Source organism: Callorhinus ursinus, unplaced genomic scaffold (assembly GCF_003265705.2).
Source record: "Callorhinus ursinus isolate GAN/ISIS: 27379988/994484 unplaced genomic scaffold, GSC_fseal_2.0 scaffold13, whole genome shotgun sequence".
Classification (NCBI taxonomy): domain Eukaryota; kingdom Metazoa; phylum Chordata; class Mammalia; order Carnivora; family Otariidae; genus Callorhinus; species Callorhinus ursinus.
The window spans coordinates 38,673,175-38,692,892 of NW_027397075.1; the positions used below are offsets into that span (position 1 = coordinate 38,673,175).

Below are 19,718 nucleotides of genomic sequence, written 5' to 3' on the forward strand. Positions count from 1 at the left end.
GTATCATAAGGTAATTCTATTTTTATTTTTTTGAGGAAGCTCTATACCGTTTTCCACAGTGGTTGCACCACTTTGCATTCCCACCAACAGTGCACGAGTGTTCCTTTTCCCCCACATCTTTGCCAATATTTGTTGTTTCTTGTGTTTTTCATTTTAGCCATTCTGACATGTGTGAGGTGATATCTCCTTGTAGTTTCGATTTGCAATCCTCTGCTGATTCTTGATGTTGAGCATCATTTCATGCCATATTATATTATTTAAAATATCTACTTTTCAACAAAAGTTATGAGACATGCAAAGAAATAAGAAAGCATGGTCCATGCACAGGAAAAGAAACAGTCAAGAGAAAATGTCCAGGAGGAAACCAAGATATTGAACTTATTAGACAAAGACTTTAAATCAGCTATTTTAAGGGATGCTTGGGTGTCTCAGTCAGTTAAGTGTCTAACTCTTGATTTCAGCTCAGGTCATGACCTCAGGGTTGTGAGACTGAGCCTCCTGTCAGGCTCCCTGCTGGGTGTGGAGCCTGCTTAAGATATTCTCTCTCTCTCTCCCCCTCTGTCTCTAAAAATAAAATAAAATAAAACAATTGGGGCGCCTGGGTGGCTCAGTCGGTTAAGCATCTGCCTTTGGCTCAGGTCATGATCCTAGGATCCTGGGATCGAGTGCCACATTAGACTCCCTGCTCAGCAGAGAGCCTGCTCCTCCCTCTCTCTCTGCCTGCTGCTCTGCCTACTTTTGCTCTCTCTCTCTCTCTGTGTCAAATAAATAAATAAAAATCTTTAAAAAAATTTAAAAAATAAAATAAAATAAATCAGCTATTTTATTACATTCCAAGAGTTAAAAGAAACCATGTTTAGAGATCTAAAGGAAAGTAGGAGAATGATGTTTCACTAAATAGAGTATTGATCAAGAACTGGAAATTGTAGAAAGAACCAAATAGAAAGTCTGAAATTTAAAAGTGCAATATTTGAGTTGGAAGAAGAAAGAATCAGTAATTTAAAGATAGGTTACTAGAAATGATCCAAGTTTAGGAGCAGAAAGAAAAAAGAACAAAAAAAAATTAACAGAACAGAGACTCTGAGGCTTGTGGGACACTATCAAGCATTATGCATAATGAAAGTTCCAAAGGAGAGGAGAGAGAGAAAAGTGTAGAGAGAATACTTGAAGATATATGAATGAAAGCTTCCCAAAGATGAGGGAAAACATTAATGCACACATTTAAGAAGTTTAACAAATCCAACTTGGGTAAACTCAAAGGAACCCACACCTAGATATATCATGAAAAAGAGAGAATCTTAAAAGCAGCAAGGAAAAGAAGGTACTTATCATGTACAGGAATCCTCAATAAGTCTAATAGTTGATTTTTCATCAAAAACCATGGAGGCCACAAGGCATTGGGAGACTTATTAAGAGTGCTGAAAGAAAAAGACTATCAACAAAGAATTCTATCTCTAGCAAAATTATCCTTTAGAAGGAGAAATTAAAACATTCATGGAAAATAAAATTTAAAAAACCCAGAAAATTCATTGCTAGCCTCCAGCCTTACACATAATACTAAAGGTCCTTCAGGCTGCAAAAAAAATAGTAACTCTAATACACATGAAGGAATAAAGAGCATTAGTAGAAGTCACTAATAGTAGAGACAGTAAAACTATATTTCAGGCATAACTTTTTTTCTCCTCTCTGATTTAAAAGACAACAGCATAAATCAGTAATTACAAGTCTATACTGATGGGATCATGATGAATAAAGGTGTAATTTGTATGGCAATAATAGGACAAAGAAGGGAAAAGAGAAGAGAGTTGTAAAGGAACAAAGCTCTTTATACTATTGAAATTAAATTATTAATCCAAAGTATAATATTATTAGATGCTAATTGTGATCCTCAAGGCAACCACAAAAAATAAACTAAAAAAATATAGTAAAAGAAACAAGAGAAATAAAATGGTATACAAGAAAATAGCTATTTAATATAAAAAGGCAGTAATGGAGAAACATAAAAACCAAAATGACATAATACATATCAAAAATTTTTTTTAATTAAAAAAACATAGCACGGTAGACCATAAACTCTATCATGTCAGTAATTACATTAAATGTAAATGGATTAAACACTACTCAAAGGCACAGACTAGCAAATAGATTTAAAAAATAAAAAATAAAAACATGACCCAATTATATGTTGTCTACAAGAGACACACTCCAGAGTCAAAGACAAAAATAGGTTGAAAGTGAAAGGTTATAAGAAGATATACCATAAAAATAGTAACCAAACAAAAACCAGAGAGGCTACACCAATACCAAATAAAATAGACTTTAAAACAAAAATTACTAGCAACAAAGTAGGGCAATTTTATTTTTTTTTATTTTTTTTTAAGATTTTATTTATTTATTTGAGAGAAAGAGAATGAGAGATAGAGAGCACGAGAGGGAAGAGGGTCAGAGGGAGAAGCAGACTCCCCGCCGAGCAGGGAGCCTGATGTGGGACTCGATCCCGGGACTCCAGGATCATGACCTGGGCCGAAGGCAGTCGCTTAACCAACTGAGCCACCCAGGCTCCCAAAGTAGGGCAATTTTAAATGATACTCTCAACACATAAAAGATATAACAACTATAATCATACATTTACATAATATCGGAGTCTCAAGATACATGGAATAAAAACTGACAGAATCAAAAGGAGAAAAGGATAATTCAACAATAATAGCTGAAGACATCAATATTCCAGTTTCAATAAAGGGCAGAACAACTAAACAGAAAATCATCAAGAAAACAGAAGACTTGAACAACAGTATAAACCACACGTACACATAAAACACTCCATCTAAGAACAGTAGAATACACATTTTTCTCAAATGTACATGTAACATTCTCAAGGACAGACAATAAGGCATAAAACAAGTCTCAATATATTTAAAAGGATACACAATGTGTTCTCTAACCACAGTGGAATAAAATTATGAATCAGTGACAAGAGAAGATTTGGGAAATTCACAAATAAGTGGAAATTAAGTAACACACTCTTAAGTAACTATGTGGTCAAAGAAATCACATGAGATATTAGATAATACTCTGAGATAAATTAAAATAAAAAGACAACATACCAAAACTTATGGAATACACATAAAGCAATGATTAGAGTAAAATGTGTAACTATAAACAACTATATTAAAAATAAATCTCGAATCAGTAATCTAACATTTCACCTTAAGAAGCCAGAAAAGAGTAAAGTAAATCCAAGACAAGCAGAAGGAAGGAAATAATAAACATTAGAGCATAAATAAATTAAACAGACAATAGAAAAATGAAAGAGAAAATCAATAAGACCAAAACCTGACATTTTGAAAAGATCAACAAAATGGACAAAATTTTAGATAAGCAGACCAAGACAAAACAAAAGAGAGAAGACCAAATTACTACAATTAGAAATGAAAGAGCAGTCATTACTATCAACCTTACAGAATTAAAAAGGGCTATGAGGGAATATTATAAACAAGTGTGTGCCAATAAATTAGATAATCTAGATGAAATAGACAATTTCTAGAAAGTCATAAATTACTAAAACTGACTCAAGAAAAAATGGAAAGTCTGAATAGTTGTATAAAAATTTTAAAATTACATTAGTAATAAAAACATCCCACAAAGAAAATCCGAGGCTCAAATGGCTTTACTGGGAATGCTATAAAACATTAAAGAAAAATTAATGTGAATCCTTCACAAACCTCTTTCAAAATAGAGCAGCACTCTAAGAGGCTAGTTTTACCATGATAATAAAACCAGATAGAGACAGCCAATAAAAGGACACTATAGTCCAATATCCCTTATGATGACAGACACAAAAATAATCAAGAAAATTCTAATAAGGTGAATCCAGCAACATATAAAACAAATTAAGCACCATGACCAAGAGGGTCTAATCCTAGGAAAGCAGGGTTGGTTTAACATATGAGAATCAATCAGTGTAATCAAGAGAGTGTGATACTCAAAAATTAACTTGAAATGGATTAAAGCCTTAAATGTAAGACCTGAAACCACAAAACTCCTAGAAGAAAACATAGGGGGAAAGGTATTTAACATTAGTTTTAGCAATGATTTCTGGGCTATGTCACCAAAGGTACAAACAACAAAAGCAAAATAAACAAGTGGGACTATAGCAAACTAAAAACCTTCTGTATAGCAAAGAAAAAAATAGACAAAATGAAAATGGCAATGTACTAAATGGAAGAAAAATTTGCAAACCATATATCGGAAATACTTAAGAAACTTACAAACTCAATAGTAAAAAAACAAATAAATTAAATAATGGGCAAAGGATGTGAATAGCCATTTTTATAAAAAAGACTAAGAAGTGACCAACAGATTCATGAAAAGGTGCTTAACATCACTTATCATCAGAGAAATGCAAATCAAACCCACAATAAGATATCATCTCACATGTGTTAGAATGATTATTATAAAAAAACACAAGAGACAATGAGTGTTGGTGAGGATGTGGAGAAAAAGGATCCCTTGTACACTGTTGGTGGGAATGTAAATTGGTATAGCCATATGGAAAACAGTATGGAGGCTTTTCAAAAAATTACAAATAGAACTACCATACGATCCAGCAATCCCACTTCTGGCCATATAATTGAAGGAAATGAAAGAGTATCTCAAAGAGACATATCTACTCCCATGTTCACTAGAGCATTATTCACAATAGCCAAGATATGGAAACAATCTAAGTGTCCAACAACAGATGAGTGGATAAAGAAGTTGTGATACATATATATATATATATTCCCTTCTAGCATTTAAAAGAATCATCTTGCAATTTTGAATTTAGATGAGCACTGTTTTAGACAGAAACATTAGTAAGGTAACAATATCTTATGTTAACCATAAATGTCTACATACTCCAAGAAGGAGACTGGATTCCATTCAACTTGTTGGTTTTTTTCTTTATTCTCCTTCTTCCAAAAGCTGCATGAGCATTACCATGCCAAAACCACAGTACCTGCTTCTGAACATAACATGGGCTAGACTTTACCTATGAATTTAATTATTCACAGGCGTAAGTTGACTTTTTCAAATCCTGGTTAAATTCAATTAAATATATAACTGATCTGAAAGTGAGTTAATCCCACCCAACCACCAAAACTATGATATAATGAGTAATAAATTTATTTATACTAAAACAATATTAGAGTCCTGAATTGAAGTTATCCATTAAAAAAAAAAATTTCCCCACAACATTCCCAAGTCTCCTTTAGGTCACAAGTCCGCTACTAAGCAAAACACAGAAATGATAGAGGAACCTTTTTTAAGTGGGTGTTAGCAGATGTTAGCCAAGCAAATACTTCAGAATAATAAAATTAAATTAAGGGGTGCTCTACTAATGTTTTCACCAGACAACTAATACAGAACCAAGACGGTTCCTAGCCAACAGTAAAGGCACCAGAACTTCAGATATATTTGTTAAAATGTTGGTGCTGTGAGAAGGGCCAAAAGTCAAATATGCATTTGGCCAAAACAGTTGTCAAGCTACCATTTACAGATGATAACTAGAACCTAGGCATCAGGCTAAGCTTATAGTTGTAAGCACACGTAGTCTTTCAATCAATCCTCACAAAAACCTTCTGATTATATTATCATTATTTTCCCATTTTACAGATGAAAAAACAGATTTAAAAACTATTGTCCTCATGCTATAACTTGGCAGTATAGGGACACAAATTCAAAGCCCATGCTTTTAACCACAACATGCCACTTCTGGGCGCTTCACCTTGTTTAATCTTTCCTAGGATATAATTAAGAGCAGATGTAATGAATGCTTGAGCCATTAGACCCCAAGTAATCATCTGTTTGTGGAAACATCTGTCTTACTTGGCAAATATCCGAGGTTTAGATAAAATTTCATAGTTTGGTCTAGAGAATCAGAACTTTCAGAATTATGAAACTTTGATGATCAAAAAGGACCACCTACTGAGAGTCCCTGCCTTCTATAATGGACAGAACTCCCCCTAAGAAATCTAGGGGATCACAAGAATGTTCCTCTCCTCATGATCATGACTTAGTCTTCTATGTCTTCCAGGAGAAACAATCCACCCTTACTTAGCCTTTTGAAAACACTTTTTTTCCACACTTGAGAAGAATGGAAGCATCTACAATCTTTTTTATAAGAAAGGAAAATATCAAACAATTGGAAAGCTGAATTTCTTAGGATTGAATACATTGGATGCCAATTATAGTAAATGCTCATTTGCCGAATGTGTTACCCCATCAATAAAGACTGGGATTAAACCCTCAGAAAGCAACTCTAAGAGTGGTTAAATAAATTAATAAAAAAACTAAATTAAATGATAGTTGCTTCTCTATAGATTTTTCAATGTCCCTCTTAATATATAGCACCAGGATTGGATATAATACTTCAGAGGAATTCAGAGAGTGAGACTATAACAGGGCTAATTCCTTTCTTGTTGTTTATACTGTAAGTTTCTATTACTGACTTCTAAGGCTAATTAGCTTTATTATGAAATTGAATGATTGTATCTATATAATTGCAGAAAGCCATTGATATCTCCAGTATTTCAATGTGTGGTGTCTTTACGTCACTCTTCTCCAACCCTATTCTTACATAGTGTTTCACAGCAGGTTAACTTGTCATTTTAACTTCTGACGTCTTTTTGAAATCTATGGTCAACTAATCCCTTAGAAATTCCTACACTTTTTGTTAACATCTCCAATTCTCACTGAAGTTATTAATACAAATATTGAAGGAGACAGAATCAAGTTGGGAGCCATTTACATCCAATGTGACATCGCTTGTCAAGAGTACTTTCTGTCTAGATTCCTGTACAGTAGCCAATCACTTCCTTTCAGGTTGATCATAATTAGATTAGAAGTTCACTTCATCATTTATCCTCCTTTCAGTCTGATGAACTGTTATCTGGACAAGACAAGGTCATATTAGTAAAACATTTTCAGGTACTATAATGTATTTTACCTCTACTGTATTTGTGATTTGTATCAAGAAGATTGTTTTATATTCCCCAGCCAATTTGTTAGCATTTAATAAATCCTCACAATGACTAACCTTCTGTTTCTTTCTTTTTACATTAACTCAGATGTCTTCCAGCTTGTTGCCCCACTCTCTGATGATTTTCTGTGTAGGTGTGTACCCTAATTCAATCCCTGCTAACATATATTTTGTTACCATGTTCAGATTGTAGGTTTATAGACTTATGTTTTCTTAGGTCTTGACTCTGTTTTTTTGTTTGTTTGTTTCTGTTGTTGCTTTGTTGCTTTGTATTTGATGGGATCCTTAATTTCTTTCATGAACTCTGGTTTTCAATCATTCTTGACTACATTAGTAAGTCTCTAAGTCAGGTTTTAGAGTCTGGGCCAATGTTCCTCTGAGTAATGACATACAGACCATTTGCATCAGAGAAACTGTTTCAGGAGATCTGGAACTGGCCCAGGAAGCTGTATTTTTAACATGTTTAATACATATGATTTTTATGAACACTGAAGTCTGGGAGCCCCAGACACTGAAGTTTGGTTCTTCCCAGCTCTAGAGACATACACTCTGTTCTTCAAGATACAATCTTCATTTAATATTTTCATCCAGTCTAGAGAACAAAAACACCCTTCTTTTTGATAAGACTTGAGAGAGTAAAAGTGGGAGATATTTTACATCTAATACCTCAAAACCTCAAAAGCACTCTGCAAGTCAGACACTCAAAGAAATTAAATAGTTTGGTCAAGGTTACATAGATGGTGGTTAGCACAGAATTTAAACCACAATTGATCTGACTCTGGTGCCTGAGATGATTGCAGCATATCATACTATCCCACTTAACTGTTTCCTTTTAGACAACAATGGAGACTAGATAAGGACTGAAATTATTGTAAAGGAAAAGATAAATAGCCTGTACAATGAGGAGAAAAGGAGCCTCAGTGTAGGGAAAGGGGGAAAGGAGAGCAAGCACCACCCACAGCACACTCTTAAATGGATGTGGAGATCTCAGTATGTGCTGGAGACAGCTGCCAAAGAGCACTAGGTAAATTCAAGGCAATCAAGTCACTTTCAAGATCATTATAATCAGATATTGGTCTTTAAGTTAATTACTAAATGAAAAAGTAAAAGTCCTCTTAAGGAACATGGTCTGTGTGTATGACATCCATAAATTAGGTGTACATATTTGGGGAAAGGGGGAAAATAAATTATTTTATTGAAAACATTTAGGGAACTGATAATATGAATCTTTTAACTAGTTGATTTAAATAAAATAAAATATGTAAAGAAGCAGATGAGAAGAATTCAATGTCCAATTCAAATATTTTCATTCACTTACTATTTACTTTTTAATTTGTTCATACTTATTGATTGCCTTTTGATAATATAACCGGAATCAAGCTAGATGCTGGAGCATCCTTCTAGGTTAAATTGCTCAGTAAATGTAGAGTGAATATATGAATTAATGAATGAAGAATAAATGAAGTAAATGAATAAAGGGTTTAACAAGCAATCACAAGGATTAGAGAAAATGAAGAAGGTATCACATGGAAATCTTGGAGAGCTCTCTGCAAATATATTTGGCTGAATCAGGAAAGGCCAAGCCTACAATTCTTGACCCTTTCTGATGAGACTCCAGAGATTTGAAGTCTCACATTCAAGGTCAAATCTTCTTTTAAGTTTTTTGTGAAGCTGTAATATTCATGAGCTATTCCATGGCCACCCAGACTCTTTATTAAAGCACATGAGAGAAGATCCTGAGTCAAGGATAGCTTCTACTTACAAAATCCCTCTTATAGCCAGCAAAGAACATCACAGAAAATGTTAAGGAACAATCCTGCAATTCTGTCTTGACAACAAAAGTTATCTGTACAAAGTTATTAGTCAACAGAATTCAAATAATTAAAAACATAGGGTAGTATGTTTATTTATTTATGAGCTCTAGCACATCCTATTTGACAACCTAAATATCTTAACGGATATCTTGACAAACCAATACCTTAATATGAGCAATTATAATTACAAATAACGTAAAAAAAAACTAGTTTTTTTTTCATATAGACAAAAATAAACACTTGTTTCTTTTACACTGTAATTGAATAAAAATGAGTCATCATGTTCAAAAAAGGCCACAGAAATGTTCTTTTGTTAAGACAGGGGAATGACATTACCATGCACATGTAGCTGAAGGTGCTGCTGGGTTTCTCCAGCTGCATTGGTCGCCACACATGTGTATTTGCCGGCATCTTCCATCAGGGCTTTGGCAATTTGTAAAACTCGACCAGAAGACTGTATCTAATTGGGAGCAGAAAGCATGGCAGCACTTTGTACTTTACACTGGGACTTGAAAGCATTTGCTGAGATAGACAAACTCATTTAAATTTATGCTATTTAATTTAGTTTTATGCCAATATCTTAATTATCTCTTCATAGATTAGAACCAGATCTCACTTCATCACACACAAAAAAACTGATTTGATTGAAAAACTTTCCTTATTCATTGGAAAACACAAAATAAAATAACCTAAGGCCTGCTGGTACAGTCATAAAACCTCACTGAACAAAAGACTTTAGCACTGAACGATGAGGTATATGATGAAAATTTAAGCTACTTAAAAAAAATACAGTCACATTTATTTAATACTTCATAAATACTTTTAAGACAACAATCTTTTTTGATTAAATGGTCATGGGGGCCAGAAAAACAATAAAAATTATAAAATATGAGTAATGGAAATGCAGATAAATTTCTTCCTGTTTTTCCTCATTTCTCTGTTAAACCTATTGCAACTAGCCTCCACCATTTTGGAACTAGTGATTCAGTGGTTATTCTTTGAAACTTATCATTCAGAGGTTATCAGTAACTTCTCTTTTTTTGCCTTTTTAAAATTTTTTTATTATGTTAGTCACCATACAATACATCATTAGTTTTTGATGTAGTGATCCACGATTCATTGTTTTCGTATAACACCCAGTGCTCCATGCAGTGTTAAGGAGGTTATCAGTAACTTCTAATCACAATATCCAGCAGCTTACATAGTAAGCTCATATTCTCTTTTACCATCTACAGTATTTCGCATTACTGACCACCTACTCCTGAATCACTCTACTCTCTGGGTGTTGAAGATACAAAAATGTCCTCAATTCTCAATCTCTGACTTTCTTAGATTACAGAATCTGCTTCTTCCTCCTGTCTCATAAACATAAAGCTCAGCTTTCTGATAGTTTTCACCCAAATTCATGGCTTTAGCAAAGAATTCTGTGCAGACTCTGAAATTTATAGTACTGGCCTCAATTTCTCTCCTAAGCTCCACGCTTGCTGTTCCAGCTAATCTGCTGGATGGGTTAGCACATGAAATTTAACACATCCAAAACAAAGTTTATAACTGTTTCCTTGTATCTCCAGACCTACTTTTCATTGCATGTTTCCAATCTTGTTTAATGGCACTACTATTCTCCAAGTCATCCTGATTTCAGAACCCACTCTGACTCTCCTACTAGTTATACAACTATGTTTTTCCGATCTCTACTTTCCATTCTCACAACCACTGTGGGATTATAATACTTTCTTATTTATATTCCAGTGTCTCCAACCTCCCAAACTGTTAATCTATCTTATATACCATTGCCAGAATAATTTGTCTAAAGTACAAATTTGATCCTTTTACCAGTTCCCCTTCAAAGCTCACTCAGCTCCCCACTTTGCCCAGAATGAAATCTGAACTCAGCATAGCCCTCCAGGCTTACATTATTCTGATCCCAAATGATCTGCTCTCCATACACTCCCAAGTAAACTCCCACTTGACTTATTCTTCAGCCAGAGTGTACTAAACTCATTAAGCAGCACATTCATACATTAAATTCACTTCTAGACATTCACATGGCCTTTAAATGCCATAATTTTTTAAGACTTTGAACGAGGTCAGTTCTCTCTTCTATTTTTTCATACTCTTTACTCTCCCTTAGATTAACTCATTCATTCTATGCTTTCAAATATCATCTATGTGTCAGTATCTCCAGCCAGAACTTTCCTTTGAGCTTCAGGAGCATATATTCCATGGTCTACCTGATCTCCACTTTATTTCAAAGTCAACTTAACCTCCCCAAATATAAAACTTACATCCAGTTTTTTGCCCCTAAATGGGTTGTCCTCCAAAGTCTCCTGTCTTACTGGATGGCATCATAAGATACGCATCTGTGTAGGTTAGATTCCCCAAGTTTTCCTTGATATTTCCTGCTCCCTCAACTTTCATATGCAATTTATCACTGAGTCCTAATGATTGAAACAATAATTCTCAAATATATCCATACATCCTCATCTTCATGGCCAGAATATGAGTTCAAATTTCAATCTTCTCTCTCTCCTAGATGAATAAGTCCTAATTGATTTCCACACGTCTACTCTTTGTCTTTTTCAATTTATTTTTGGAGGTAAAATTGGCATATATTATATTAGTTTCAAGTGTGCAACATAATAATTCAATTTCTGTACACACTGCAAAGTGGATCATCACAAGTCTAGTCTTCATACAAAGTTACAGATTTTTTTCTTGTGATGAGAACTTTTAAGATTTACTCTCCTGTTAACTTTCAAGTACGTAATACAACATTATTGAGTATAGTCACTACGCTGTACTTACATCCCCATGACTTATTTACTTAATATCTGGGAGTTTGTACCTCTTGACCACCTTCACCTATTTTGCCCACCTCTCAACCCCCTTCACCTCTGGCAACCACCAAACTGTTCTATGTGTATCTATGAGTTTTGTTTCTTTTATTTTATAGATTCTATATATAAGTGAAATCACATGGTATTTATCTTTCTCTGTCTGACTTATATCAATTAGCATAATGCCCTTAAGGTCCATCCATTTTGTCACAAATGCAAGACTTCATTCTTCTTTTTTATAATTGAATAGTATTCCATTGTGTGTGTGTGTGTGTGTGTGCGTGTGTGTGTGTATCACATCTTCTTTATCCATTCATCTACTGATGAACACTTTGGTTGTTTCCATGTCCTGACTATTATAAATAATGCTGTAGTGAGCATGTGGGTGCATATATCTTTTCAAGTTAGGATTTTCGTATTCTTTGGATAAATTCCCAGAAATGGAATTGCTGAATCATATGGTGGCTCTGATTTTTATTTTTTGAGGCATCTCCATATTGTTTTCCATAGTGGTTGCAATAGTGTACATTCCCACCAACAATGCACAAGGGTTCCCTTTTCTCCACATCCTCAACAACGTTTATTTCTTGTCTTTTTGGTAATAGCCTTGAAACGGGTGTGATATGATACCTCATGGTTTTGATATGCATATCCCTGATAATTATTGATGTTAAACATTTTTCCATGTGCCTGTTGGACATCTATATGACTTTGGAAAATGTCTAGTTATATATTGTGCCCATTTTTTAATCACATTGCTTGTTTTTTTGCTATTTAGTTGAGCTCTTTATATACTTTGGGCATTAACCCGTTATTGGATATATGACTTACAATTTTTCCCTCATTTAATTTATATTCCAGTATCTCCAACCATGCAGAAGCTTTTTGGATTGATGTAGTCCCACTTGTTTATATTTGCCTTTGTTGCCTTTGATTTGGGAGTCAGATCTAAAAATTCAATGCCAAGACTATGTCAGGAAACTTACTACCTATGTTTTCTTCTAGGAGTTTTGTGCTTTCAGGTTCTACATTCAAGTCTTTAATCCATTTGGAGCTGATTTTTGTGTATGGTTTAAGATAGCATTCTGGTTTCATTCTTTTGCATGTGACTGTCCAATATTTCCAACATCATTTATTGAAGAGAACATCGTTTCCTCATTGTATATTCTTGACTTCTTTGTCATAAATTAACCAACCATATATGTGTAGGTTTATTTCTTGGCTCTCTATTCTGTTCTGTTGATCCATGTGTTGGTTTTTGTGCCAATACCAAACTGTTTTTGATTACTACAGCTTTGTAGTATAGTTTAAAAACAGCAGGATGCCTCCAGATTTGTTTTTCTTTCTCAAGATCATTTTGGCTAGTTGGGGTCTTTTGTGGTTCCATACAAATTTTAGGATTGTTTGTTCTATTTCTTTGGAAAATGCCCATTGGAATTTTGATAGGAATTGCACTGAATCTATAGATTGCTTTGGGTAGTAGGAACATTATAATAAGATTAATTCTTCCAATCCATGGGCATGGGATACCTTTCCATTTATTTGTGTCTTCAGTTTCTTTCATCACTGTCTTGTATTTTCTAGTGCACAGGACTTTCACTTCCTTTCACCTCCTTGGTTAAATTTCTTTTTATTCTTTATTATGCAATTTTAAATGGGGCTGTTTTCTTAGTTTCTCTTTCTGATAGTTTGTTAGTGTATAGAAATGAAACCAATTTTTGTATATCGATTTTGTACCCTGCAAATTTGCTGACTTCATTTATTAGTTCTAACACTTTTTTGGTGAAGTCTTAGGATTTTTTAATATATATTTTTCAATTTGGATGCCTTTTATTTCTTTTTCTTACCTAGTTGCTCTTGATAGGACTTCCAATACTATGTTCAATAAAAGTGGTGAGAGTGGGAACACTTGTCTTGCACTTGATCTCAGAGAAAAAACTTTCAGCTTTTCACCAATGAGTATGATGTTAGCTGTGGGCTTGTCATATATGGCCTTAATTATGTTGAGGTATGTTTCCTCTATATCCACTTTGTTGAGGGTTTTTACCACAAATGGATGTTGACTTTTGTCAAATGCTTTTTCCATTGAGATGATCATATAATTTTTATCCTTCATTTCATTAATGTGGTGTATTACATTAGTTGATTTGTGAATGTTGAAACATGCTTACATCCCTGGAGTAAATTCCACTTAATCATGGTGGATGATCATTTTAATGTTGATAGCAACTTAAGTTTGGATGCATTCTAAAACTCTACATTTTTACTCCCCCACAATGTTTTATGTTTTTGATGTCACATTTTACATTCTTTTATTTTGTGTTTCCCTTAACTGTTTATTGTGGTTATAGTTAATTTTACTACTTTTGATTTTTATCTTCATACTAGCTTTATAAGTAATTAACCCACTACCTTAACTATATATTTACCTTTACTAGTGACATTTTTACTTTCATATATTTTCTTGTTACTAGTTAGTGCCTTTTTTTCCAGCTTAAAGAAGTCCCTTTAACATTTCTTGTAGGGCCAGTTTAGTGATGAATTCTTCTACCTTTTGTTTGTCTAAAAATCTCTTTATTCTCCTTCAATTCTGAATAATAACCTTGCTGGGTAGTGTATTCTTGGTTGGAAGTTTTATTTTCCTTTCAGCACTTCAAATATACCATGCCACTTCTGGCTTTCAAGATTTCTGCTGAAAAATCACCTGACAATCTTATGGGGGCAGGCTTCCCTTGCACCTAACAAATGGCTTTTCTCTTGCTGCTTTTAAGATTTTCTTCTTATCTTTAACTTTTTACATTTTAATTATAATGTCTCTTCCTGTGGATCTCTTTGGGTTCATCTTATTTAGAATTCTCTGTGCTTCCTGGACCTGGATGTCTGTTTCCTTCCCCAGTTTAAGGAGGTTTTCACCCATTATTTCTTGAAATGTGTTTTCTGCCCCTTTCTCTCTCTCTTCCCCTTCTAGAATCCATATAATATGAAAGCTATTCCACTTCAGGTTGCCCCATAGGTCCCTTAAGCTATCTTCATTTCTTAAAAATTCTTTTTTCTTTTTGCTGTTCTGTTTGGGTGAATTCCACTGCTGTCTTCCAGGTTACTCATCTGTCTTTCTGCTTCATCTAATCAGCTGTTGAACCCCCTAGTGTATTTTTCAGTTTAATTATTGTATTCTTCAGCTCTGTGACTTCTGTTTGGTATCTTCTTATATTTTCTATCTTTTGTTGCAGTTCTCACTGTGTTCATCCATTCTTTTCCTGAGTTTAGTGAGCATCTTTATGACCATTACTTTGAACTCTTTATCAGGTAGATTACTTATTTCTATTTCATGAAGGCCATTTTCTGAGGTTTTGTTCTGTTCTTCCATTTGAAACATACTCCTCTATTTCCTCATTTTGCTTAAGTTTGTTTGTTTCTAAGTATTAGGCAAAATAGCTATCTTCCCAGTCTTACAGGAGTGGCCTTGTGTAGATTAACCTCATTGTTCAACCCTGCCCTGGTTCTTGGTTATCTCTCAGACCTTGTGACTGCCTCAGTAGCCTGATTTATTCTTGATAGGTCCCAGTTATTAAGGGTATTCCAAGACCTATCAGTGTTCCAAAGAGAGGGATCTCAGTCAGCACCTGGTTTCAGGCTGACTAGAAGCCAAATCCTTAGGCAGCAGTTTTAAAGTACACAACTATATACAGTCCCATAGGACTGCAGTTGTAAACCCTGCTGGCCTTCAGACCAGGGGATCTGGAAGTGTCCCCTGGGTGACAGTTGCAAAAATCAGGGCTTCAGGTGTGTGTATATACTCCTTGCTGGGAGGCACCAGGAGCTATAGCAAGGCCAAGGGAGAACACAAAGGTGGTGTCTCCCTGCCTATGTTCCCTGAGAGTGCCTTCATAGCCTCTACATGTGTGGCAAACCTGAAGCCTGTCCCTCACGTTGAAGCTCCAGGACCAGTGGGTGGGCCTTTTTCACCAGCAGACCAGGAGTGTATTCCAGTTTACTGTGTGCAATGGCTTGGGTGTGGTAGCCTGCCAAGAATGGCTTTTCTGATTATTGTTATAGTCCCACAGGGCCCTGGAACACAAGCCCCTCTGACCACTGGGTCCAGGCATTCAAGGGGTATCCTTTGTGTGGACTGTGCTTGCCCTTCAGCCTTAACGGGGCAGTGGGAGAGTACTTGGGGTGGGGCACGCCTGCAGCTTTAGCAAGGCAGGTGAAGAGTGCTGGGGGACAGAGCACCCCCCTCCCCCCCTTCACTTCAGCAAGGCAGTGGGAGATTGCTGTGTCTGTACACATCTGCTTTTACTAGCAAGGTGGAGGGAGAGTGCAAAACTGGTGCCTGACAGCAGCTCTGTCCCTGGAGAAAGTCCCTACAGGTCCCTGTCCCTCCGGCAGATGCTTTAAAATTAGCAAATGAATCTCCTTCACATATAGTTTAGTCTAGGCACTTTTCAAATTGTTGCACTAGGCCCCAGGGCAAGTAAGTCTGCATGTGAGTCATTTAAAATCTCAAATCCCTACAGTCCTTTGGGTCTCTTGGATGTAAGCTTCATTGGTTTTCAAAGCCAGACATTTTATGGCTTGTCTCTTCAGTACAGGTCCCAAGGGTTGGAATGCCCAATGTAGGGCACAAATCCCATACTCCTCAGGGAGAAGCTGCAGACTTGTGAGATCCCTCCCTATTGTGAGTTGGTATGCTATGGTTTTGGCAAGACTGTGTCTCTGCCTCTCCTACCCATCTTGATGTTGCCTTTTTATCCTTTGTTGTAGAACTGTTCTGTATGTGGCAGTAGATTTGGTGTGTCTGTGGGGGGAGGTGAGTTCAGGATCTTCCTATACTACTGTTTTGGACCACCTCTGCCCACATATCTATTTTAAACTCCTTCAATTCATTATCTTATAGGGGCCAGTAACTATTTAAAATGAAAATCTGATTATGTCACTACTCTCTTAAAACTCTTCAAAGATCTCCCATCGAGTTAAAGTAAAAATGAAATCATTAATATTACTTAAATGCCTTCTACTCCCTGGTCTCCTCCAATAACACCTCATCTTGCTCTGTGTTCTTCAGTCTACTGGCTTGCTATCAGGTCCTCAGGAGGTGTCATGTGCCTTTACTTTAAGTTGTTTGCCCACACACATCTTCTCTGAAATACTCTACTCTGTTCTCTTCCATTAATTCACTCATTTAACTCCTATGTATTCTTCATATCTCTGCTCAAAGGCTTTCTCTATGAATTACCTAATGCCTAAAACCTTTCCACATTATCTGTTCTTATACTTCTCCATATTGTCTCTTAAAGTTACTCATTACAGTTTACAATTAAACTTTTATATGATTATGTGATAAATGCCTATCTCCCTGCAGTATGTTTTAAGGCTTCATAATGAACCTCTCAGTAGCATAAATGTATAAGATTAGTTCCATTGGATTTGGAATAGGAATAATAAATGAGCAGATACCCATCATTTGTACTGGGAAAAGAACTCAATACATCCTTCATTACTGAAAACTTAATACAAGCAAAGTTCAAGCCCATAGTAGTCAACTAACTTGATCCTAGTAACAAAATCTATTGATTCAGATTTTTAAATGAATCATTTAGATTATCTAAGTTCAAAATCAATCAATCAATCAATCTATCTATCCAGAAATATCTAATGAGGTACATTTATATGCCAGGGATTATACTCAGATTGAAGGATATAGAAGTGAATTTATTCAGACTGAGTCTCTGCCATCTTGAAGCTTATAAACTAGTTAAAACAGTTTTTTCAAGACTTATTGTACTTAGGTTTATGCAGATATGATTTTACCTTAATCTTAGTCTATGGTATATTGGGGCTACTGTGAGTCAGTAATGATGAACACCATTCATTCATCCATGAGACACCAGTTTTTCAATAGTTAAAACAGGTATAAATCGAAATAATAAAAATACCAACCAATATGTTAAAATTATCATTGTTAAGGTTATTAGTCTTTAATTAATTCTATTCTTCAAATCAAAATATTAAGATAAATTCCAAAAACTCTAAGGAAAACACATATTATTTTGATAAATTTTCTGTAAAATCTGTCCAACAGGAAAATCTACAATTAGGAAAGAAGAACATGATAGCTCTGGGAAGATCAATGTAGATTTCACATTTGGGGCTCAGCAATATTTATACTTACTTTAAGGTTTCCTTGGGCAGTATTTACAGGTTGGCCATCTTTTAACCATGTAATAGATGGATTTGGAATGCCATTGGCAATGCACTGCAAGGTGATAGGCTTGTGCTTCACTATGGCTCTCTCAGAAAGGCCTGAGGATTTGATTGTTGGAGGAACTAGATTTAAGGAAGGAAGGAAGGAAGGAAAGCAGGAAGGGATGGAAGGACAGAGTGAGGGAGGGAGGGAACACAAACCATAATCAGTGGGGTCAAGTACTTAAAAATCTGGATGTAAGAATCTGAAACTTTAAAATTTAGAAAAGGGAAAATTCCTCTTTTAAGAAATAATGAAATAATTTTATCCCATGCGTTTAATTTATGGTTTTCAGCAATTTTAGATGACTTATTTCTTAAGTATGGATCTCTAGTTCTCCAAAGAATAAGATGTATTTATAGCAACTACAATCCACATGTTTGGCTTACACCTGTTGGTATGTTTTCCCAATCTATTATGATCCTCCCTTTCTCTAGAACAATCTCGTTAAATCGGGGTGGGTTTCCTCTACCTGTATTTATACTGCATGACTCTGACCCCAGCAAGACTGACTGAATACAGAATGGGAACTTGATTTAAGCTGGGCCTGCCAGATTCCCTCCCTCAGGAGTTGGAATTGAGACTGAGAAACAGGGTTAGCTATATTTCATCACAGGATTGAAAAAGCAGGGGGAAAAAGTCTGCATGGACAGATGGAAAAATGTTGATGTTCATAGAAACCTCCACTAGAGCTTCTAAATGGTTCCCCAGATTCTCATTGCAGTCCCTCACTTCCCAAGGTTGGCAGGCAAGTGAGACAAAGAATACCCTGGCCAAGGGTTGTCTCTGTCATTACACTAATGGTTCTGATTCTTCTGCGCTAGTTCTGTGAATACCTCTATCTACCCTGGATTCTGCATAACATCCTTAGCCTCCATTTCTGGAAATGACTTTATTCACACTCCCTCCTGTTCTGGCTAAACCCTGAAGAGCTGACACAACCTCTTTACTTGGAATTTGCTGCCTGCCTATTCTGCCTTATTTGGTCTCATTCCTCAGGCCCTGGCATTCTATGTAGAATACACTTCCTAACATCTGAAGTGTTTATATTAATTTACATAGGCCTCTTGGTTAAGTCTCTGTGTTAGTAAAGTGCCTTAAGATTAATCTGCCATTTTTTAACTCAAATTCACATCCTTTATATTACTTTCCACAACTCAAGATTTATCCAGATTACTGAGCTACCATCTGAATTAAATAATGACACAATGCATAAATTAATTTTAAATATAATGATAAATTATATTAAATAAGCTGAAGAAGTTCAGCTTACCATGAACAGTAACTTCAAATTCCTTCTCGTGGTCACCAGCAATATTTGTTGCCACACAGCGATAAAGGCCTGTATCTGACACTTGAGCTTGGGCAATAATCAATTTGCGTCCATTTAGTAAAATCTTGAATCCATCCCTTTCATCAATTAGCTGGCCATCCTTTAGCCACCTATAGGAACAAGGCAAAAAGAAGCCTGGAGATGTATTTGAAGTAACTTAGTTCCTAAAATATATGTGTGTGTGTATATATATCTTAGAGGAACTAGATTTATCTATATATTGAATGTTTCTACACATACATACATATGTAAATTCTCAATTGCGTATTTGCCTAATTCCCTATTTGCCCAATCTGTAAAATGAACTATAATGGGTAAAAGAAAAAAAGCAAACCTGGCCCAACACAGAAGTTGGCATAGTGTTGGAACCCCAGTAGCTATACGGTTTCTTCATTCTCTTTATGTTGAGGAAACAAAGAGGCAAGTACCCCTAAATAGTATTCACTTCAAATGTTTAAATAACAAAGTG

General features: G+C 35.3%; 1 protein-coding gene across 1 annotated transcript in view; it reads right to left on the bottom strand.

Annotated features, from left to right (window-relative positions):
• Nucleotides 1-19,718, bottom strand: part of HMCN1 (hemicentin 1) — a 489,046-nt gene that overhangs the window by 169,258 nt on the left and 300,070 nt on the right. The window contains exons 34-36 of the mRNA XM_025877925.2: nt 19,190-19,359; nt 17,845-17,999; nt 9,172-9,295 (exon numbers count right to left, since the gene is read on the bottom strand). Coding sequence (XP_025733710.1) covers nt 9,172-9,295; nt 17,845-17,999; nt 19,190-19,359 — 449 coding nt within the window. The remainder of the gene's footprint in view (nt 1-9,171; nt 9,296-17,844; nt 18,000-19,189; nt 19,360-19,718) is intronic.